The sequence below is a fragment of the Gymnodraco acuticeps genome, unplaced genomic scaffold (assembly GCF_902827175.1).
Source record: "Gymnodraco acuticeps unplaced genomic scaffold, fGymAcu1.1, whole genome shotgun sequence".
Lineage (NCBI taxonomy): Eukaryota > Metazoa > Chordata > Actinopteri > Perciformes > Bathydraconidae > Gymnodraco > Gymnodraco acuticeps.
The window spans coordinates 305,522-330,165 of record NW_022990565.1 but is presented as its reverse complement, the minus strand read 5'-3'; the positions used below and the strand labels follow the sequence as shown (position 1 = coordinate 330,165).

At 42.0% G+C, this 24,644-nt stretch overlaps 2 protein-coding genes across 2 annotated transcripts; one reads left to right on the top strand and one right to left on the bottom strand.

The window, feature by feature from the left end:
• Window positions 1-2,482: 2,482 nt before the first annotated feature.
• On the top strand, window positions 2,483-9,095 carry LOC117553723. The gene is made up of 4 exons (XM_034227774.1): window positions 2,483-2,553; window positions 6,144-6,236; window positions 6,423-6,510; window positions 6,649-9,095. Exons 1-4 carry the CDS (start codon window positions 2,483-2,485, stop codon window positions 7,072-7,074), a joined length of 678 nt encoding a protein of 225 aa, XP_034083665.1. The 3' UTR covers window positions 7,075-9,095.
• Window positions 7,771-9,287, bottom strand: LOC117553722 (protein ALP1-like). Its single transcript, XM_034227773.1, has 2 exons — window positions 9,258-9,287; window positions 7,771-8,886 (listed from the first exon to the last, which is right to left on the bottom strand). The coding sequence occupies exons 1-2, from the start codon at window positions 9,285-9,287 to the stop codon at window positions 7,771-7,773; spliced, it is 1,146 nt and encodes a 381-aa protein (XP_034083664.1).
• Between the last annotated feature and the right edge of the window lie 15,357 nt (window positions 9,288-24,644).

The window sequence follows — 24,644 nt, the reverse complement described above, 5'->3', positions numbered from 1 at the left end:
CTTTTGTAACGCGTTACACCCAACACTGGCTTTGTGTGGGTCAAGGAATATTTACCATCCCACACAACGCCAGCTGAATGACGTTTATGAATAACTGAGATGCCTCATACTTTGAAATGACAAAAACTCTGTAAAAAAAGAAAGAAAACAGACACAGTAAACCTGTGTAGCCTCAGCCTCACATCTAAAGACACTCTGCTGTCTTCATAACTAATTTTCACGCATTTTAAATCAGTGCATGTCTCTCAGTCTTGTCATATCTAAACTGTGCCTCCACCAGACGGAAATCAGAAAACAAATCAAGTCCTAGACCCAGACAAACCACTGTTGCATAACTAATTGTCAGCTGAAAGTGCTGCTGCCCCTCTGCTCGTTATTGCTGAACAGCGCTGTGAAAGAAAAAACAAAAACAGATGAAAACAACATCTTGAGGGTGAGATTTACATTTAACAGTTAGAGCCACTGAATGTAAATATCTGTCAATCACAGCAGCATATAGGGTTGCATGTCAACATTATTAGTACTGCAATCAGGCTAAACTCTCCTCAGTTTGCATTAGCAGTAATTCATTACCTTACTAATGATGTCAAGAAAGGAAAACAATAAATGGATTTGGCAAGCATCAGTAACTTTGCAATCACAGGCATCGACGATATGAAAGAAGCTTGAAGTGTGACTAATTAATTAGCATTTAACCATTCAACCAACTTCAAATCAATTCTATATTTTAAGGTATTATTTATTCCATGATCTGTTATGTGTTATGTTTATGTGCAGTCATAATGAAAAAGACCAGCGAGAAGTCTAAACCTCTCTGAGGACGCTGCATTACTAACAATGGTCAAATTTCTCTAAGTGATTGCTCAGTTTTATGGGCAACTTGTTTTATGCAATCATAAAAATCAGAAGAACCTGAATTTTATAGTTGCCAATTTAAAATGGTACACTCTTTATACAAGCTTTCCACTGTTCAATTAGGAACACAACAACAATATGCAGAGGAAGAAGACAAGTGTAATAAAAACGCATCCTCAAATAAGGGACGGTATTCAAATTATTGTAGGGGGAAGGGAAGGAAACTCATTATTAGCAACACAAATTACGTTTTGAAGCAAATGTCAAGTAGACTGGAATATATTTGTTATACTTAACATTATATATATATATATATCATATATCGCATATATCTACTTGTAATGACAGCAGCATAATTAAACATTTGTATGATTATATTCAGGTACTGAAAAATCATGATGTGGTTTATTAAAGAAAATGTAATCAGCATTTCAAGGATATAGGGTTGCATAATAACGCATGTCAGACAAAGATAACAGAATAATGGAAATAAAGTCACCAAATGAATGAACCAAATATTTGGTGCTAATAAATTTGCAGCATGTTCGCAACCAGGAATAATTCAAAAATCGTGGGATGGAAAAAGTTTAAACATCCTCCCGTTATCCCCTGGAAATAAAGACCCTTAAACAATACATAATGTAATCTTCCCCCTCTCTGACCGCCACCCTGATCATTTTCGTGCAGTCCCTAAATTATACCACAGTTAATGTAACCAGCTTTTCATCGCAGCGATCTTGCTAGCAGAGTATTTATTTGTAATACTATGAATAAAACATGTTTTATATCTGTTTTGATATGTAACACTACAGGAGAGTAAATATTACATTACATTGCATTTAGCAAATATGTTGGGTTTGAGAAATATCTGGACACCCCAGCATGGCTCATTATGTTCTGCATAATACCACAGCAGGACATTTGGGACTGCTCCACAAATGAAGAACAAATAAACGTACATGCTGCCCCGTCACGTTTTATTAAGGCGATAGTGTTTTTGTTTCAGTTGACATTGCTAACATATTTCAATTTTATCAGGACATTTTATTTAACAACATATTGGCTTCATCACAGAGTCAAAAATTAAGGTTCATGTTGCTGGCAACATAATTGATCCACGCTGTGAAGGACAGGGAGCATGGGGTTTTCTTCTGTTCCAGACCTTCGCCTTTAAAGATCGACTCTTTCTCTTTTACTCTGGTTTCTTTCACTGCTCGTTCCATCACAAGATTTCTACAGGAAGTATTGATCATGCACGCATCTGCCTTGTGCATTCATGAAGAATGTGACCTGTAAGTAATTGTGCTGTCCCCTGAGGACGCCTGGTGAAAGGTGAAGTCAGGTAGTCTGATTTCATTTCATGGTTTCTTGGTGTAGCCTATCCTGTGTCCTACAGAAAAGCATAAATAACCCAGCTATTGATCAAGAATAAGCCACTGCTGCAGTAAAATTATAACATGTCGAATTGGTGATGGGAAAAGGACATGATAATATAGAAATTGCTCTAATTTATGTTTGCTTCTAGTCAGGAGCCAGTAGTGAGAAGATAACTAGAGTACATACCTAAAGGTTGAACAGGTTAGATCTATGCTCTGTACATGGCTTGATGTGTGATTGTTAGATAGCGATGCAATGTGACAGCCAGCAGAAGCTCAGTCCTCCGCTGAGCTTCTACTCTGACAGCTACAGAACAAACAAGTAACTCAAAACCTTCCAAAAGCCCCAGCACATGTGTTTTCTTCAAGCTCCTCTTCCATTTAATACTGCATGCACGTAAATATACCGGCAACGTGGAGAAATAAAATGTCAATATATACCGAATGTGTTCCTTTTCCTCTGACCTTTCAGAAGTTATGAAGTACACCAACTCATATCAGAGCTGCTGTTGTGCAAGAGATATTGCAACCTGATCAAAACAGGTTATAACCGCAGCAGCATTTAAAACATAAAAAAGAGCCACCAGTTTCTCAAATCATACCAGATGATGAGTTAATGTTTCAAAAGATTCATCAGGATTGAATGAGTTATCAGCAGCTTATAAGCGCCCTCTTCTCTTGATCGATCATTTATAAATCAAACATGCATCATCATAACTCCATCCTAAAAACAGCATGAGACCCACTTTAAACTGTCTGCACTCTGTTTACCCCACCATCAATGTGATGGGTCTGGGGAGGCCTCGTAATGCATCCCAAGGTTTCAATTTGGCCGATTACTGATGGGAGTAATCATTCTGCCTGAGCGATGGATCATGAGCGAGTCTCCTTGGGGAGAACATAAACACCAGAATGTTAGGGTGAGTGAAGCAGGCAGGACCCAAACGCAGAATAAACAGAAAAAACTAGGACCACCAGGGTGGGTGGAGGGGGTCCGGAGGACGGGTTTGGACTGAACGCCCAGGAGCACAGCGGAGGACCCGGAAGGGATCTCGGGCGGACGGCCCGGGGGCAAGGCAGAGCTTGCGGTGGGTGTCTCAGGCGGACGGCCCGGGGCAAGGCAGAGTTCACAAAGGGGCGAAGGCCACAGCGGGCAAACTCAGGGGGCTGAGCATGAGGGCGAAGGCAGCGGCTGGAAGAGTCAGGGGGCCGAGCCCGAGGGCGAGGACCGCGGCCGGGAAAGTCAGGGGGCCGGGCTCGAGGGCGAAGACCGCGGCACTCAGGGGCCGGGCTCGAGGGCGAAGACCGCGGCCGGGAAAGTCAGGGGGCCGGGCTCGAGGGCGAAGACCGCGGCACTCAGGGGGCCGGGCTCGAGGGCGAAGACCGTGGCTGGGGAACTCAAGGGGCCGGGCACAAGGACGGGCAGGAGCTGGTGGAACCCCTGGCGGGTCAGACGTAGACGAGACCCTGGACGGAACCTGGGCTGGTGTCAGTGGGACCCACGACGGAGCAAGGGCTGGTGTCGATGGGACCCGAAACAGGACAGGACACGGTGTTGGCAGGACCCCCGGCAGAAGAGCAGTCGGCGGGACCCCCAACGGCACAGGACACAGGGTTGGCAGGACCCCCGGCAGAAGAGCAGTCGGCGGGACCCCCAACGGGACAGGACACAAGGTTGGCAGGACCCCCGGCAGAAGAGTAGTCGGCGGGACCCCAACGGGACAGGACATAGGGTCCAAACGATAGCTGGGGATTCTGGGTAGTGTAGTGTCTTCTGCCATCCTTTACTCAGAAAAAATATTTGTTTCTCCGAATCGAAGGGGAAAAATACAAAAGCATTGCACACAATTTAAACCAATCAATGTTGTGTAATTAACAAGGATAATCTGGTGTTTTTTAGTCGATGAGTAGTGCAGATATCACTGTAAAATCAATCGACAGTAAGAGGAATACTTACTTCCGGGTGTACAATTCTCCGTTATCCAATGGGAATGGACTCTCACATTGCCTTTAAGGGCAGCCGACACAAACGAATGCCGTGCTTCCATGAGCGTCAAATCCCGCCGCAGATGGGAATACATTGCAATCAGTTGAAAGCTATTTGCGTCCCTTTATGACGCTGAAGGAGCCTAGGAGCGTCACAACTGGACGCCACGGACACCGACCAAACGTCGCTCCTGGACGCTTCTCAATACTCAAATTTCCCCTCCTCGACTGCTCGACTCCTCGGTCCTCCGGTAGTGACCCGGAAATGAATTTCAGCGCGCCATTTTGAAGGACGTCTCATTTCTCTAAATGCACACCGAGGACCGAGCATCGAGCGTCGAGGAGGCTCTCTGGAGGAGCTATAACCGCACATATGTAAGTGTTGACAATGATACGTTGCATTATTTATTTAAGAAGTGAAATGCGCGATCAAACTCTGCACGTCTGTATGCAGTTAGAGCCTTCTAACCGCATTCCTTATTGACATTTCACCTGATATTCTTTATGTTTGTATCCACATTTTAACTACACCCAATCCTGCTACAGCATGCTATGATGAAGGCGAGACACGGCAGGCAAAAACATCGTTTTTCAAGTACTGGTCAATTTTGAGATTTTGTGCTATTTTGATTCCATAACATGTTTTCTTTCAGGCTTTTGGAAGGAAAACGTACAAAATACACATTTAAGTGTTTATTTTACTATAGTTTGTCTATTTGCGTCTGTAGATTTCTCCTAAATTCACCAAAAGTTAGCATTCTAACGTAACATAAAGTACCTCGACCGCTGTGTGCACCATGTCAACAGAGGTATCGCTGGAAAGCTCCGTCTCTCCTGCACAATCTCATCGGATCCAAATATGGTCATTTCCTTTGTATCAGCAACCAATCGTGAAAGCACAAAGGGGTCTTAAACCAAGAAACGAAATCTCATTGGCTGGTGTCAATTTCTGACAACGTGATTCGTTCAGATGCGTCACGTGGTGTGCTAAAACACTTCCTGGTTAGCTTTCAGCTAGAAATTGAAATCTCAAAATGCCAAAAGAACGGCGAAAAAAACGTTCACAGAGAAGACGACAACAATTGTCACTTGCACGAAGCAAGGTTATAAAAAATAAAATGACCCTGAACATGAAATACCTTCACGGAGTGCGTCGATGCGCAAGCTATCATCCAAAGAACAGGAAGGTTTAGCTAGCGCCTCACTGCAATCTTTAAAGGTCGTTTTCTCAAAATGAGTTTTTTCTCCTACTCTGAGTTCGAAATTTCAACTTCAGTAGCACGTACATACACCAAACCTTCCAGTTATATTCCTATCAATATTATGAAGGCTTTTACAGAAGGGTTTGTTCATATATAATTCATAGCCTGAATTATACAACATTGTATACCTAAAAACATGGCGAAAATGGATATTTTAGGGCTGTTGACAGTATTTTCTGATTTATGGAGTGATAAAAAGAGATATCCAATATCCCTTCTGTAAAAGCCTTAGATACTAATATGACTACAAAATGAAACAAGAATTTTGAATCTGGCTATATCCAAAGTTCAGATTTCGATTCCTGAAATGTGTTAAAATATGTGCATATTTAATGAGATAATGGATCATTTGCATATTTAAACATGCTATTTCAGAAAACTTGTAATACAAAAGACAATTGCCTTATTGTAAGTAATTAACTGGAGAAATTTCTAGCTGATACCTTTAAGTTAAAAAAATTACCCTATTCACCTGGGGTGTCTCGCAAAGGGCAAACGTTTATTTATTTTTAAGAGTATTAAATCAACACGAACTTTGTTTAGCATTCAGCACTATCATTTGATTTGGGCTATGTTGTTATACACTAGAATCAATTGCTCATTACAGAGTCGGTAAATCTTCAACAGTTTTAAGCTACACCTTTTTACTTTGTCTTTTCATAAGGACAGAGGAGGAAACTCTGACCCTCATTAAAGTGAGGGTCGAGAATGACGAGCTTTTCACAGGCCGAAGGCACACTGCCAAGAAAGCCTGGGAGTGAGTGACATTTTCCTGGTTGGGAACATATGATCCTTAGCATTTACGTATTGGTGGTTACAATTTGTATTTTCATATTGTCTGCTGAACCTGTGAGTTTAAATATTGATTGCTTTGATAGATGCACCTGTTGCTGCAGACCTTATTAATTGCTGACCAGCTTGAAACATCTCTTGTGTCACTCAGGGAAGTTCTAAAGGCCCTTTGGCTATTCGGTTCTGTAAGCCCCACACAGATCAGCAAAAAGTGGGACAACTTGAAACGAAAATACAAGGTAGGCCTAATTATGTTGTCATTTTTTCGTTTACTCTTATATGTCTGTATGCGTGTATGCGTATGCGTGTCTGTAACCATGGTTGTGTCTGCTCAGCATGCTGATGTGAAACTTTACCTCTTGTTTGTGTTTTTGTAGGAGTTGAAATGCCCCCCAACCAGGACAGGGACCGACAGAGGAGAGGCCACAGCAGCCACATGGCCATATTTTACGGCCATGCATGAGGCCATCGGTGGGAGGCCATCCATCGACCCTCCCACCCTGATGGACTCGGCCACTGCTGCTGTTGCTTCTGGCAGTGGCTCAACATCCACTGAGGCTGTCCAGAGCCAGGCCACAGTGGAGGATGAGGAGGCCGCCAAGTCTGGCTCGGACAGACAGGAGGATGTTGAGCCATCCACCTCTGCCGGTCCCCCGCCCCGAAAAAAAAGAAAACGCAGTTTATTGCAGTTCCTGGAGGTGGAGGCGGCCAACGAGGGGGACCGCTTCAACCGCCAGCAGGCAGCCAGCGAGGAAACCTCCAAAAGATTCCTCGACTTATTTGAAGCGTTAGTTCGAAAATAATAGTTTCCGTTCTTTGTTTTTCGTTCGTGGATTTGTTATATTGTTTTGTGTGAAGTTTATGAAAATATTTAAGTTTGGAATACAAATTAAGTTTGACGTTAAATCAGTAGCCTTCTTTACAGTTCGAAATACAGAACAAAAACCAACACATGTTTACTGAAAATATAGAAGGACATCTTTATTTTATACAAAGCTCAATATGTTATGATTGTGACATGACTAAAAGGCCAATGTTTTTAAACTCATTGTGCAACCCAAGGTATACTGAAACTCATAATGACCACTTTCATTTCTGAATTGTAAATCTCCTCAAATAATTCTGCGCTACCAACCGTGTGTAAATTATCCAAATGCAATATCAGGGATGTTTTATTAATAAATCGAGTCAAGTTACAGCATGCTCAAGCCCTATAAGTAGCTACAATTACTAACACATGTATCTTCTTTCTTTTAAAGTTCAGTCAAAGCATACCAATATTTTATTACTGAACATGACTCGATTTCAACACTAAACGTAACACTTTCAGACGAAATTCTGTGATGGCCTATTTCACATCGCATACAATTTGTAATAAAGACATGTGTCTGTAAAGTCCTTTGCTCTAAATAAACGTGAGCAAGGTGACATTGGAAATAAGGCTTATAAATGGCACAAACAAAAGAACAGAGTAATGCATCTGGCCAGTAAATGCATTTTTAACCTGTCAACAAAACTAATGGGTAACAAAAAAACTGGCCAAAAACATATATCCTCTCAGCAGTAATCGTGGTCCTGCAGCTGGACTGGGTTGTGGTCAGGAGCCGAGATTTGGTCTGCCAGTCTGTCTCTCCGGCCCTGTCCACCTCGCCCCCCCTCACAGGACGAGGTGGAGACCTCTCTACCCCCTCCTGCTCCTCCTCCTCCAACAGTTCAAGAATGTCTCCTGCAGTAAGGCAGATGTTGTGTAGGACACAGCAGGCAGTGACCACAGCAGGGACAAAGTTATGGTTGACCTCCAAGGCCTTCGACAGGAGGCACCTCCATCGCACCTTCAGTTTCCCGAAAGCGCGCTCTATTATGCTGCGTGCTTTTGCATGGCAGCCGTTGAATCGGCTCTGTACCCTCCCCTGTAGTGGCTCCCGATACGGGGTTACAATCATTATGGGGTGTACAATGCAGGGGTAGCCACCATCCCCCACAATGAAGTACCCTGGAGGAGGATAAAGAGCCTCTTTATAGAGGGCACTGTGCTTCATGACACGGGTGTCGTGGACTGAGCCCGGAAATCCTACAAATGTTTGTAGGAATCTCCCCTTCCCATCGCATACAGCCTGCAGCTGTATGGATGGGAAGAGCTTCCTATTCACATAATCCTGGCCAGTGGGTCCGGATGGGGTCCTGATGCGTATGTGGCACCCGTCTATTGCACCCACACAGGAACTGAATGCCGGGCTGTTGGCCAACTGCTGGAAGCCCTGCCCGACCTCCTCCAGCTCTGGACCAGCAGGCAGCTTGATGAGGGAATGCCGGAGAGCAGCGATGTCCTCCACTCCCTGGTGGACCAGTCTGTGGACCGTTGAGAGGGGTACCTGAAAGGCCCGGGACACCACACTGTATGACAAACCGTGTGCCAGCCAGTACACGGTCGTCAAGACAGTCATGTGGTGTCCCCAGGCCTGTCTCCTCTCAGGCCCCAGACACCGCATCAAGGCCTCCAGGGAGTCTCGGCGGATCCTGAAGTCCTTCAGCAGGCACCCATCACCCTCGAAGTACAGTTTAAGCACTGGGACACTGCTGTTCAAACGTTTGTACTGAGAGTGTGGGTGCTGAACCTACAGGAAGAATAACATGTACAGAGGTCAATACCTTTATCCAGCAAACTAAACTCCTTTATCCCGCAATTTAAACTGCACATAAATATTCTGTCATAAGGAATAAAGCCATGGCTAAATCTGGCACATTTGATGGTCTCAAGTGCTCGTGTTAACTAATGTGCATGGTCCCTTCTTGAATAAATACAACTACATAATCCAAAACACAACTGTCTCTTTGACAAACATGCTTTTTCTCTGACTCTCTGGCTTAGGCCTATGTGTGTCATGATTGTCTTGCTACAAGTAGTTGGTAATTTTTGTATTCCAATTAAAAAAGCCAGCTATTTTTCAACCATTTCAAACATTTGTAAACAAACACTCATAAATACCTCAAGATGAAGCAGGATGGCATTGCACATTCTCGCTTTCCAGCGCTGGGAACGACGTCTTTCCTCACGGGATTTTGTTTTCTGCTCGTGCCACTGCCATAAGGCACACACTATTGCGGTCTTCATTCTCAATATTGAGACTATAAATCAGAGGTGTGCCTGGACCTTATATAGGCTGTCAGGTCCCTCATGATTTGGTAATTGATTAGAAATTTGGTGCAGGTGTTTTGTCAAAGACGTGTGACTTGATGACTTATCATTAAGCCTAGTTTAAAAAGGTAAACACTACTGTGTATAGTTTATCAACAGTCATTGGGTTTTTTAGGCGTTTGTGTGTGTGCATGTGTGAATATATCAAACGTATATAGCACTTTATTGAGTATTTTCATACTAATATTTTAGTGCGCCGCAATACAGAAGAGATGCAGGCCTGTGTTACATTATACATATTCATACATTCTTGACATACTATGCCTTGTTGCAAATTGAATTAAAAGTACATATGTGGGGGAACAATGTTCAGCTGATGTAACAGAGATTATAAAATACAGCGCTGTGACAAAACACTCGACAGCTGATGCAGCTGTTGCCACGTAATAATGAACGGACGTCGCTTTAATATGACCGCTCAGAGGAGAGGAGTTCTCATTTCTTTAAACGTCTGCTGCTTCCCCTCCTCGGTCCTCCGCTCGCATCTCCTGTAGGCGGGTCTAAGTCTCGAGGAGGGGAACCGAGGAGGGGAAATTTGAGTATTGAGAAGCCTCTAGTGCAGGCATCCTCAAACTACGGACTCCGGTCCGGATCCGGACCGAACCACTACTGTCTCCGGACTCTGAGCAAATTATACTTTTCATATGTATTATCTCTCTGTATTATATGTGAGACATCGCCACAACGCATTCGCAACGAGTCAAAATTCTCCGCTATGTCCACTGCAAACAGCGCTCTGCATGTCTGACTGTTCCACTGTGTTCCACCTGTGTGTGTCAACGCTTTGGTCCAATCACATTCAGCATCCAGTCAGCGTTTTTTCCCCCCAAACAATCTGCGAATCAGAGGCACAGTAGGGCGGGTCTTCGCGGACTGCGGGTGGGAAAAATGTGTGTGTCTCTTTCAACCTGTCTAAGTCAGAGCGAGAATTAAAAAAAAAAAATTCAGAGCGAGAATTAACAGCTCATCTAGTTCCATCTGTACTGTAGCTAGTAGCCTAGTTTCACCTACCGGGGTGGCAACTGACACCCTAAAAATAGGCCTTGCCACCCCAGCTGCCACCCCAGTTGGCAGCTTTGTTTTGAAAGAAAAGTTGTGGCTCATCGGACATTTATGAGAGAAAGTCTCTAATGTCCGAGTGCAAGTGAATGCAGCACAAGATGCACGTCATGTAACCCCTCCCCCGGTCCTGGCGCGAGCGTGGACATACGATTGGCGGCGATTTCATTTTGAACTGGACGGCGCAAAACGAGAAGCATTCGGACCCAAGCGCTGAAGGAATGAGGTATTTGCGGTCTACACTGACAGAGAAGAGACTGTCAGTTTGGCTGTACTCAGCATTGAATCAAAACGCACTGAAGCTGTTGATCTTAATACGTTTGTGAGGCGTTTTGCTGAACAAAATGGTAATCGCCGCATTCAGCTGTAATAGACATGCCAACTTGATGCTCTGCTCACGGATGAGCATACACAACTATTAAGATGATGACCTTACGTGTGTAAATATATTTTTTTCTTTGAGGGGGTCTGCCCCCAAAAAACTGTTTTAAGTCCTGAGAAAGTCAATTAACTAGGCCAGTAGGTAAGGACTTTCCACTGGATAATAACTGAAGTATAAAAGAATGCATGACTGAAGTGATGGAGACCATGTTTGAAGGCAAACAAAAAGAGGAAATAACAGGTCAAATCAAGCAAATCCCCTCTCAGATTCCACAGCAACCAGAAGAACAGAAATACTGGCTGGTGATTTGATTCATCAGCTTTGTGATGGAATAAAAAATGCACAGTGCATTTCCTTAGCTGTGGGTGAGTCCACTGACACCACTGACAATGCTTAGTTGCTGGTGTTCGTGAGTTTGTATGATGAGGCAAAGGGGGAGTTTGTTGAAGATGTGTTGGGCCTGACGAACCTCAGTGGACGCACAAGGGGGAATACATTTATAAAGCAATAATGGGAATGCTGAATGAAAGAGGGTGCAGCTGCCTTTATTCATAACTGTGCAGCTCTTACACTGCGACTCTGAGGGGTCAAGCACAGACACAATAACAATGAAAACGGCTGCATACAGATTATTTTTGTTTTTGCAACCTCGTGTTAAGAATCTTGTTGCAATTGTTTAAAAGTTTGAATGACCGTAATAAACGGACCTTTGTCTTATTGAAACATTTATTTTGGACCTTTAAGATTTGTATTTGAGTACCCCTGCTCTAGTGTGTTGGTTCGGGGCCGTCTCTTACCAATGACGTCACGCATTGTACGCATTGTGATTGGCTGTACGGTAATTTACCCAGGGGTGCTCGGGGGTAAATCACATCTACAGATCATGACAAACCGAATGAAAGCGTGTGAAAATGTTTGTGAAAAACATGTTAAAAAAACATGAAAACGGAGCAATGGCTGTATTGAGAGGCGAAGTCCCTCCCCTTCCGAAAGCCTCCATGGGACCCCGGAAGCGGAAAATTATACATTGAAGTCAATGGAGAGAGAAAGGTTATCTTTTGATCCCGTTTGAATTGTGCCACGAATGACACATATGATGTTTGTCAATTTAAAAGAACATTTTGCAAGTCAAAAAAATAAAAATGTGTCGTAAAACTGTGAAGTTACAATTTTTTTGTGTGAAACCGCTCAGTGAACTACAGGTCTCTGGTCTCGCACAATACGCGTCACCAACATAAAGATGGCCGTCACGTTAGCACATTTCACCACATTCTTTCAGAATGAGAATACAATTATTTTACGAGGTGAAAATCACTACAAGTCTGGGCACGTTGAGAGCTGTACCTATATGAAAGGGGAGTTAGTCGGTTCTGTAAGAGCCAGCATGCGGGACCGGCTTTACAAGGTTTCGGTGAGTAATATGAGTGCAATGTTTAACGTTAATGTCAGCTAGCTAACATTAGCTAACAAGGTACACTAACGTGTTTTGTTTTAGCAACTAGTTTTCTCCTTAAGAACTTCGTGGTCTCTGTGTATGCTGTGGATAACATTAGTGTTCACAAGAACAAGGTACACTCCCGTGTTTTGTTTTAGTTGCTCTTCAGATTGAAGCGGCCAGTTTTATATCGACTATAGTCCAGGGGTGGCCAACCCGCGGCTCTCGAGCCGCATGCGGCTCTTTGCCTAGTTTCATGCGGCTCTTCAGTTCATATCGAATTGTATATGTGTGAGTTTGGGGGAGAGACACTGACTCCTGACTAGTGTTGCACGGTGTACCGATACTTGAAAGGTACCGCGATACCCTGCCGTTAAAAACGTTACTATTCCTCCGTTTCATTAGTATCGGTACTTTAAGAATGACGGGGAAAAGTACTCCGGTGAGAAAGCGCCGTTTAATAAGAGCCGTGTGTGTTCAGCGCTCTGCTTCCACTCCCTGCACTGCAGCCGTGCCTGCAGTCCCGCCCCTCTCAAGCACGCTCAAGTGCCTCCCCTCTCTCGTGCACGCGCTAGCTGCCAGAGCACGTGAGAAAACGAGAAGCATGGCTGCAAGTGGGAGTGCAGCTGCCGCTGCGCCTCAGTTTGTTGACAAAACAGACGCCAGAAGTGACATTTGGAAGTATTTTAGCTATATCTCTGACAGTGAGAGCAAGCCTACGGACACCACGAGGCCTGTCTGTAAGAAATGTATTAATTTTATTTAATACGAATTCTTGTCATTTCTTTTATTTATTGTTCTCATTGTTTAAAAGTGTGTGTTATGGTTATGGTTCTGGTGTGAAATAAAGCACAATAATTACATTTAAGACTGTTTCCCTTTTTTTAAGAAAAGAATCGGAATCGCAATTCTTGACTTGGTATCGAAACCAAAATGTTGGTATCGTGACAACACTAGCTAGCTACTCCTGACAGTTAAACCTGATATTTAGTAGGTCTGTTAAGTATTGAATGCTGATCATTCTGACGTAATTTGGCCGGTCAAAGTTGTTTGGGCTCGGATAAAATCGCTCCGTTACTTTCGTCCCGTGTTACTTTCGTCCCGTGTTACTTTCGTCCCGTGTTACTTTCGTCCCGGCTCTCCCTACGTGTGTATGTGTGGTGTCAGGTGTCAGTATGAGAGGATGACAGCGCGTCTAATTTTGATGTGGCCCAAGAGCCAATCACAATAATACCTGTGATGCAGTGAACCAATCACCTTTGAGGGGGGGAAAACCTATCGTTGATTAAACACTATCCAGTGTTTCCCCTACCATTGTCTTGGAGGGGCGCTGCGCCCCGCCAACGGAGCCCCGTGCCCCCCCCTGAAATTCAAGGTGTTTAAAATATATATATATAATTATTATTTTTTTTAAATATATATATAGCACCAAATTGCAAATAATCTATAACTACTGTCACTTTTAACATTGAACATGTGCTCTTTTATTAAATAAACTAAACACTTTCATTTTAAGTTGTGAGTTTAGTGTTTTTGACCCTAAGAAACACTGATGCATTAATCAATAACAATAATCCACAGCTCCTCTCTCTGCTCCAGAGGATTTAAAAAAAAAATATCCCAATGCCACAAAAATGCATCAGTGACGTGGTTGAAATCTTGTCTCCAGAAAACAAAAAACTGAAACAAGCGGTATCAGTGACTGTGTGTTTGATGTGGCTCTTTGCAGTAAAATAGAAAAAATGTGGCTCTTAACCTCTGACTGGTTGGCCACCCCTGGACTATACTGTATGTGTGATCTCCTTTTTCTCGTTGTGTCATTTGACTTTATTTGCTGTGTGTAGATTCAAGGATTTTGGTTATCTAGGCACAGCTGTGTGTGACTCCCTCTGGTACACTGGTATGTGTTTTCCTAATGTAGAGAGCATTGATTAATTAATAAACTACACACTGAGTCTAGATCCTGACCAAATCCTTTTTTATTGTTGATCAAATGTTTTTCAAAAATGTATTCATACACATTTAGAAAAATACAATGTACAATCACAACCAATACAGCACAAATTACAAAAAATACAGAAAAAACAAACAATAACAACAGACAAGAGGACAAAACTATGGAAAAATAAACCCTCCCACCCCCAGATCCGGACCATCCTTGTATTATTGCTCATTCAATCTATTATAGCATGCTAACAAATGGTACTTACTTTATTTTTACAGATCTGCATGGGAGACGATGGCGCGATGCAGAGCGCTGTCTGTGATTGTGCACAGGAGATGTACAAATGCAGCCACGCTGCAGCATTGGCAATATTTGCCATGTGGCAGATCAGCTCCACAGATGTTGAGTGCCAGTGGAGGAAGCCTGGCACTTCCAAAGTAGTCCAGCCGGTGTCTCAACTTTACCAACAGCGAGAGGAGACATACAACCCACTGGCCAGAGACATCGCCAACTGTCAACTGGGGGGTTGTAAACGAAGCCGAAGGGGTGAAGGCTTTTGTGGAGGCCTATCAAGTGACAGTGTTCGAATCGAGTCTGGTCTCTTTGTGAGTGAGTCGGGTGTTTTGGGAGCATCACCCGATGGACTTGTGGAGCCATCTGTCCTGCTGGAGGTGAAGTGTCCACACAGCCAGAGGAACATGACCATCGCGGAGGCAGTTTAGTTACCATCCTTCTGTCTCCGTGAGGAGGGTGGGTCATATATTCTCAAGGAGAATCACCCATACTGGCACCAGGTCCAAGGGCAGCTGCATATCACAGACCGGAGTCTCTGCTACTTTGTTGTGTGGACCACGAAGGAGGCGATCATCATCCCCATCCCCAAAGACCCTGCATGGCATGGAAATCTCCTCCTCCTGGAACAATTCTACACCCAGCATATGCTCCCTGTGTTGGCCAGTAGAGAGGAGGACATTTCAATAAACATACTCTTAACACCCTCGGACTCTGCGTTGTGTTTCGTATGTGTGATAGGGTGTTATGCAGAGGGGAGGAAAACAGGACACAGCAGATTGGGATTGTGGTGGAGATGCTGAGCAGTTATTTAATTGTTGCATGTAATTATTATTATACTGCGTGCTTCTTAGTTATTCCATCTTTTGCTGTAACATGGATCTGTATGTAACTCTATATTTACTTGTTATCTAACACACTTCCTTCTACATCATCATTATACATGATGGTGTATATAGGATATATATATTTGTATACATATCTGTAAATTGTATAATTTTATTTAAACGTCTTTTTGATCTCTCAAACTGAGTAAGATTGACAATAAAGTTGACTTTGAAAAATATATATATTCTTTATGAAAATAGTTGACTGTTGTCAAATGAATCCAAATGAAACGTTGGACTGAACTACAACTACGCCTTTAAATCTCTACGGACTGTTTTTCAGTGGGATGGCAAGTTCCTATCTTTAAACATTTTTTATTTTTTTTTCTCAGAACAGATTTGATTTTCTGAAGTTAATTTAACTTTGCCGACCATGTAAGGTCATCATTAAAAGGTACAATCAATTTGTTTATGGTTGACTAAAATAATGAAAAACATTCATTTGGATAATTTACTGACAGAATAAGAAACTCAATGATGCTCTACTCACCTGTTCCTTTTTTATAAAGTGAAACAGTTGAAACGATAGGTTTTAGTAAACTTAAAAACAACCTTCTCCAAAAGCTATCAAGGAATATACCGAATACTTGTTTTAGAACTTTATTACATATTTTTATATAAATAGTTTGAATGATCCATAATTGACAGAAGCTTGTGTTTACACTGACCTGTTACTCATATATTAATGTCTTTGTAACTTCAGTAAACCACTACCTCACTCATTTCTTTCATTCATCACGGTTCAGTAAACTAAGGGATACATGAACCAGTTTAATCATTATAATAACGTAGGATTGCAACTCTTTGAAAATGTAGGTGGCTCTTAAAAGAGCCGTTGTGTTTGGGTGTGCTGGTCTCAGGTCAGTCTAAGCCCTCTCTCCGCAGATGCGGCGGGCCAGCTGGATGTCCTTGGGCATGATGGTGACCCTCTTTGCTTGGTTCATCTTACTGGGGGGCAGCTACATGGATGTCGGTGCAGTCCACAATCATTGTGCAGTTGAAGGCAGAATGAATTTATTATTGACTCCGAATGAAGCACAACTTCATGTCATACAATACAATGAATTTATTTGTAATTGTGTAAAAAAATATGAGCATTGATTAGCAAGCAGGACCTGCAGGAACAGAGAATGGTGATGGATGGAGCTGGGAAGAGAGAAGAATAAAGAAAACAGATCAACTTTATTATCGGATATTAAAAATTCAATTTCAAAACAAAAACAAAACAAGTTGTTACTTAAACTACAGTTTTCTAGTATGTAAAGATGATTTCACATGACCTATGCAAAATATCACACTCAATACATGTGTGTCTCTGGGGGGTGCATTGTGCCTTTGATGTATATAAATAATATACCATAACCAAATACTATTACGTACAGTGGAAATCAGGTTGCCAGAGCAGGTCAGTGTGCATGTTCCTCAACGTCTCAGCAGTTACAGGTGAGGTAAAGAAAATAAAAGAGAAAAAGGGCAGTAACAACACTTTAAAGTAACAACACTTTGAATAATTATCTCTTCTAACAATTTTCTCTCAATAAGCACACAACGACTGTCTTTCCAACAAACAGATTGTCATCACAATGAAACACGTCCAGAAGAATGTCATGCAAAGCTCCCTGCCTGCCTTCGACTCTCCCTGAACTGCTTCCTTTCACCCGGTGGAGGGCGCAGTAGGCTACTCTTCAAATGTTTCACGAAATACTTACCATCATGTTTGGTTACTGTTTAACATTTTGGTTTACTTCATGTAATAAAACAATAACTTCATGGTAAGGCTACTAAAAATGACAAGGCTAAGTAATGTAATGCTAACTAACGTGCTCGCTACTCGTCGCTACTAGCTAGGTAGCTAACTTGACTATGCACATGAACATGCACAACATGTATATTACCTATGATATTACCTGATATGTCTGATCCAGCTACTCCTGGTCCTTTCATCAGACGGGAATCGATAGAAGGAGCAAGTGGTATGATCACTTTTATGACTACAACCTGGTACAAAGCACACAGGCATCTTGTAAAAGTGAATTTATTTTTAGCGATCTATAATTTATTGGAGGGAATAAATCAGTTATGAGATCTTCTTCTTCTTCGCTTTAATTACGAGTCTTATTATAAATCACCGAGCATGCCTGTGACATCACTTACGCGACCCAGAATGGGATTTGGGATTTGTAGTCTTTGTAGTAGCGTATTTTTCATAGTCTTATATTTCAGCAGTTTTACGACAAAATGTGACTTTTTTGACATGGAAATGATTGTTTAAGATTGACAAACATCATATGTGTAGTTCGTGGCACAATTCAAACGGGATCAAAAGATATGTATTCTCTCTCCATTGAATTCAATGTACATTTTTCGCTTCCGGGGTCCCATGGTCCAGAAGTAGATGGGCGTGACTTCGCCTCTCCATGCCATTGGCTGTACGGCAACTCAAGAGCACCATCATACACGGTCAAATTCCGAACATTTAAACATAGCCTACACTTTATTCTTGTCCGTTATTATATGTAGAATATATTTATTTTTTCTCTGTGATGTTGTTTCCATAGCATCCTTTTCCGTTTCACAGAACACAAATTGGGTTATTTACATAATTATGTTTACACTACTACTCCCATACTCCTAGCGTGTGGCTGCGATGCTAGCTTTGTGGCTAGCGGTTAGCATTTTAAATGGAAATATACATCGAAACATCATGTTTCAGTAAAAAGAAGGCCCCACTGATCATCTACTCTCTGAGACAATTCCAGGGATGCCTGACTTGAGTTTCTAGCACCAGGGAAAGTGGACAAAAGTGCCCCAGGTCAGCCTCTTAATTTACCCAGGGCCTAGTGCTTGGCTTTGGGCATGAACATTCAGGAAACTCCCCTGAGTGTTTTATAGACAGCGTGGGTAAATTACCGTACAGCCAATCACAATGCGTGACGTCATTACGTCGTGACGTCACTGGTAAGAGACGGACCCCGAACACATCGTGTACCCCGAACCAGAGCCATATAATAGAAGAGTTACGACAACGGAAGTCCAAAAACGGTTATCGTCACGTGGTTCATGTAGACTAGTGATGGGAATTCCGGCTCTTCTTGGTGAGCCGGATCATTTGGCTCGGCTCACCAAGAAGAGCCGGCTCTTTCGGCTCCCAAACGGCTCTTCAGTTTACCACATATTATACCTTTTAATTAAATCAAATGTAGCCCTGTTTTGACTAATGATTTATATGTGTACACATATATCACTTAAATTATTCAATACATCCTTTGTACTGAAGTATTCAAAAGTAAAAATTACATGTTTAATATAAATGATTTGCTGTGGCCAATTGTTTTCATTGCATTTACAGACCCGTGTAACTCTCTGATACCACCCAATGAATGCATTGACTTGCTTGTAGAACCACGCTACACAAAACATATAGCAACACCTACAAAAACTATTTTAAAAAGGGGCTACTGTATCGACCTATATAAAGTATATAAATATAGTTTTTTTTTCAAAATACCAAAAATACCCTGCATTTTAGCCATGCCTCATTTCGCTCTATTTGCTCTTTCCAGCGCTGTTTTTGCAGGGGGCTGATTCTGTGAGCTGCAGCTGACCACGCCCCCCTGCAGGAGCGGGGAGCGTGCTTTGAGATCAGCTGCTGGGCTCTCAGAAGAGGGGGAGAAAAAGAGATCTCCGACCTCCGTGTTTTATTCTTATAGAAGTAAGAAGAGAAGTAATGGGGCAGAAACCCTCCTTTTTACGCAGCGGTCCAGACATAGACATCAAACGGCGACACATATTCAGTTGCCAGTTACTTTGGCATTAGGGCAGGGATATCTAGATACTTTCCCAGGTTTGACATAATGAATTGTGCTACTTTTAAAGCAAGCAACGATGTTTTCAAATCTGTAATCAAAAAGCTCCTCAAAAACACTATTGAAGCAGTTCCTGCCGTTGTTACGTTAGTTCAAACAGTAACAATGGACTACTTTTCTTAGTAGTCATACATAGGCCTACAACTATTTTTTAAATCAATAAAATCATTTTCTAAATCCATAGAAGCATTTCAATTAATATTGGGAGTCATGTCGTTACTTTGTTGAGAATGTGGCCATGTGTAATAAGCGGGATAATGTGCACATTATGCAAAAACAAAAAACGGCTCGTTCACGGGCGAGAGCCGGCTTGTGCGCGACCGACACATCACTAATGTAGACGAGGATCGTTCCCCGGAAATTCATGGCGGGCAATGTGAATGCATTGATAACAGGAGATAGAACTACGATTTTTGGTAATTATTAGTGATTAAAGGTTTTGATTTGCAATATTTATACAACAAATCGATATGTGTATGTATTTACATCAATATGTTTTAAAAAATAAAATAGAATTTGCTAATATTAAGTGATAATATTAGGATTAATGTGAACAACTAGTTTACATGTTAGGCTAACAGTGCCTTGGTTAAAGAGCCTGTTGCTGTTTATTTATAGCTTTGAATTCTTTAAAACCAATATTATCTTCTTAAACTTGTATGGTAGTCAGGAGCATCACTTTCTAATGTTTATTGATATATTTAGAGGGAGGGGATCTAAAGTTATGCTTTAAAATTCAGATTAGATTAATGTCTACCATTTTCTTAAATTCATGGTAGTTTCAGTAATCCCATGGTAATTGAGGACACAAGTTATCTAAATGACTAATGTCATCTTTATGGCTTTCAGAAAGGACAGGAGACCGACAGGTGACTATCAAAGGACTAGCAGCAGCAGCATGATGATGATGATAAATGTGTTGTTTTAGGAACATCCATTGCAAATACATGGAATTCAATAAACATTGAATAGCATATCATGCAGTTTGTCTGTGCCTTTTCTTCCGTGTTGTCCTGGTTTGCCTCCTAGTCGCCACCATGGTTTGCTGTGCTGCCTGGGGATGCTCAAATCGCTCCGAGAAAGGAGTACGAATGTACGGCTTCCCCACTGACACAGAGCGGAGGAAAAAATGGCTGGCTCAAGTCAGCAGGAGCAATTTCACAACCAACAGCAAAAAAATATGTGAGGTAATTATATACAAACACAGCATTTGCACTTTTTCACAAAATGAAAACCACACCATTGGGAAAGCTTAATGTTTTGTTTAATACAAAAAAACAGGGAAAGGCTTGAAAAACACAGAGTTGAGACTCAGGGTGCAGGGTGAGGGTCTCAGTGCAGGTATTCAGGCTCCATTGAATCCCCCTCTGGTTCTTGTGCTGAAAGAGGGATAAACAGACAGGAGAAAGGGTTATACACACCTATATAGCACACCTATTGGATGGGAAATTGCCTTGGGGAGATAAGGTGTGGTCTTTGTTCCCAACTGAAGTTATGGAACTTTATTATTTGTGAGTTTAACAAAGTATGACAAATGGCATCAGTAACAGATGTGATATGAATTTCTATAAAGTTGTCTCACATTCTTGGTCATATTTTATATACAGTATGTAATGAGTATAACATGTCCAGTAAGTATAAAGTGTTTCCTAATACTGTGTATTCAACCACTATGGAATATGTATGTGGGCAGACAAGATTCAGACACAGTTGTTCTGTGTGTGAAGTAACCTCAAGTCACTCCGCAGGCACATTTTGATGCAGACTAGTTTGTGAAGACAAAAAAGGGCAAGACTAGGCTGAGAGCAGAGGCTATACCCACCACCTTCGTGCATCGCCCTGTGGTCAAAAAGAGAAGGGCCCCTGCACCACAATTCACCCCGGGACCTGTATCTACAAAGCCCATAGCTCATGATCACAGCTATAGTGTGAACGGTGACACAGGTATAATAAGTATGAACTCTTAGTAACAAAAGTAATATTTGTAATTTTTAAGTGGTATAATATTTTAAATGTTCGAAAATGTACAGTGCCATGTCTTCTACTTACATTAGTCTCAAAGATTGAGGGAAGAAGGGATGAGGAGACTGAGAGAAAGGAAAGTGAGGGTGAAGAAATAGAGGACATGACTAGTGAGGAGAGACAGGGAGGGCGGACACCACCCACTCAGCAGCCAGTCAGCATACGAGGGAACCAGCAGCCAGTCAGCATACGAGGGAACCAGCAGCCAGTCAAACAGATCTATTACAACAATTAAGGAGAAAATTAAAGAGCCAAGAAGGAATCACCAAAAAAGCAAAGGCTGCACTAAGAAAAATCAGGAAGGAAAATGCAGCTCTCAAGAAAACAATGAAAATTAGGGACAAGAAATATAAGAAAACGTTTTCAAAAGACCAACTGAAGGCATTAGGCAGACTCACCACAAAGGGGATGAAATGGAGCAATGAGACAATTAAGAAGGCTTTAAAAATTCGCTTTGCGAGCGGACCAACGGGTTACAAAACTCTGCAGGAATTGAAGATTCCCCTTCCAGGAATAAGGACACTGCAAAGAAGGATGCAATCTGTTTGAGCCTGGTGTGTTGACAGAGGTCTTTGATTTCCTAAAATTGAAGGCAGATAGATTGACAGACCTTGAAAGGGAGTGTGTGATGTCTTGGATGACAGAAAAAAAATAAAATTAAAAGATGGCCATTTTGGAAGCAAGAGCCAATCCAAAAAGGTGAAAAGGAACAACAGCAGCCAAGCTACCACATCCAGCAACCCCCAAACAGATCCACAGCTGCAATCATTTCCATTAGCCGTTGCAATGGAAATATTTGGACTAAACATTGCTCTTCCACCTGCCAGCACCCAGCTAACATCACTGACCCTCCACCCGTAACATCACTGACCCTCCACCTGCCAACATCACTGCCCTCCACCTGCCAACACCCAGCCAGAGGAGCGCAAACAACAAAAACAAGCAAGGTGTCCCGTCATGTACCTGGAAGTTTGGGTTGGCAAAATGGAGTAAGAGAGGGACTTGAAAAACCTTGGTGGCTCTCTACTCATGTTGTTACAGTTGTCTTGGTTACAGCTCTCAAGTTTTTTTTTGTGCCATTTCCACATCTTTAGAAAATATGAAATAAAACATTGAAGTGAAATCAACCTCTTCTCTGGAGAACAAACTTTGATTTCTCTGTCTTGTGAGTTTGCAGTCTTGCAGTTTTGCTCCTCCACCTGTAACATCACTGCCCCTCCACCTGCCATACAGTAGGTTACTAACAAGATTACTTATATAATACAGTGATATAATACATGTTTAGTATGCTTACTTATATAAAACAGTATTATTAAACTTACCTTGTGTTTTCACTCTCACTTAAGTTCCTCTCCCTTTGCCATCAATCCAAAATCAGCTGAGCTGCAACATTATACACACAGGTAATAATCAACAGGACACAATATGGCTCCGCTAAAAACACTCACTCTTACACGCACCAAAGTTATATTTATCTAATATTTAACTCCCTCCACCCCCGCATACAATCCCGTTTAGAAGCCCCTCTTCTCTAATTCAACAACGTTGGACGAAATGACATTAAGAGAACGGAATTTACAATTAAAAGGCTGTTCAACGTCTGTTGCTAACTTGCTTCGGTATCCTAGCTTAATCTGTTATCTGTAAACGTTCCCTAAATCTACTAATTTAGGGATAATCCACTGACATCCTTTAATACACATGTTAATTTGAATCAGATGTACTGATAATATCCGCAATATAAATCTTTAAACTTCTTCTTACCTTTAAAAGTCGGCCACGAACGGTCTATTATGCTGCAACTCTACAGCTCTGCTAGCCTTGGCGCTAACTTCCGGGGAACGATTGAGAGGCTCCACGATCCGCCATTGCTGTAAAAAAGTGGTCCATTGGAGTGAACGGAGATGTCGTAACTCTTCTATTATATGGCTCTGCCCCGAACACATCGTGTACCGACACCGGCTCTACCCCACAGTTTGCCGCTTGATTCTGTTAGGGTGAGTGAAGCAGGCAGGACCCAAATGCAGAATAAACAGAAAAAAATACCTTTATTTCAAGGTTTTAAGGAACAAACACAACACTACCTCGTGAACACGGTCAACGACAAACAATGAACCAACAATGACAGACAGAAAAACCAGAACTTAAATACACACAAGACTAATCACACAAACAAGACGCAGGTGAGGAGGGAGGAGAAAACAAAGGGGCACCAGGTGAACACAATCGGGTAATCAGGTAGGAGGGAAAACAGACAGAAAGCAGGCAAGACAGGGGGTGAAGACTCTTTAAAATAAAACATGAAACCAAAGACAGAAAAAGACAAGACAAAACACAACACAGATCGATCGTGACACAGAAAAGCAACAGCAGCATTTTGTGTGTGTCCTCTAACTGCACTGTACATACAAACCCATTTCCCTCTCTTTTACAACACTTTTCTAGCTAACTCTCCAAACAGTGTACAGAGAAAGATGTGGCTCTTCATACACTCCATGCCATTACCGAGAGCACCTACCCTGCACTCACAGTATTTTTAGCCCTCTTCATTAGGGGGGGTAGATAACCCTCTAATCTAACCCTGTGTATCATCATAGCTCCCACAGCATAAGCAGGTGTCACCCACTGTTCACCCACACAGCTGTAACTGACATTATACTTTGTGAATTTACTCCCCGAACTGCTGTGTAAGTCATTTCCTGCCGGCGGGGCTCCACTTGGACTGTTGTTTTTCTGATGGAGCGTTGTTATCAGGGCTTCTGGGTCAGAGTGGTGTAGATGGATGTTAAGATCAGAATGTCATGTGACATAGGCTGAACTGATACGTGTGAACGATAACCCATGTGACCTGTCCACCCCCACTGCTTCCCTCCCATCATTTCACACTCACTGAAAGGCTCGCCCTTATATATCGCATTGTCTGTTTGTTTTTTTAAAACACCTTTTCGACCTTAAAGCTTACAGGGGTGTAATTTGGGGGTTTTAATGAATGAAAGTACTTTACCAAGTGAATGATTCATTGGTGTTTAAGATGAAAAATAAGCAGTTTAAATGTATTCGCTTCAGTATTGTGAAGAAAATGTATAGAGAAAATTATAACATTTATTATAGTAACATTTATATCCTCACAAAGTTAAGTACATTTAAATGTGTACTTGCAATAGAGTTGGATTTACAGCACTACAATACACTTGAAAATTAAGCCTTACATTTAAGCTTTTTTCTAACATTATATTTTTAAACTCCCACTGCCATTTTGATTACACTTTGCGTAATCCTTAAATATAACA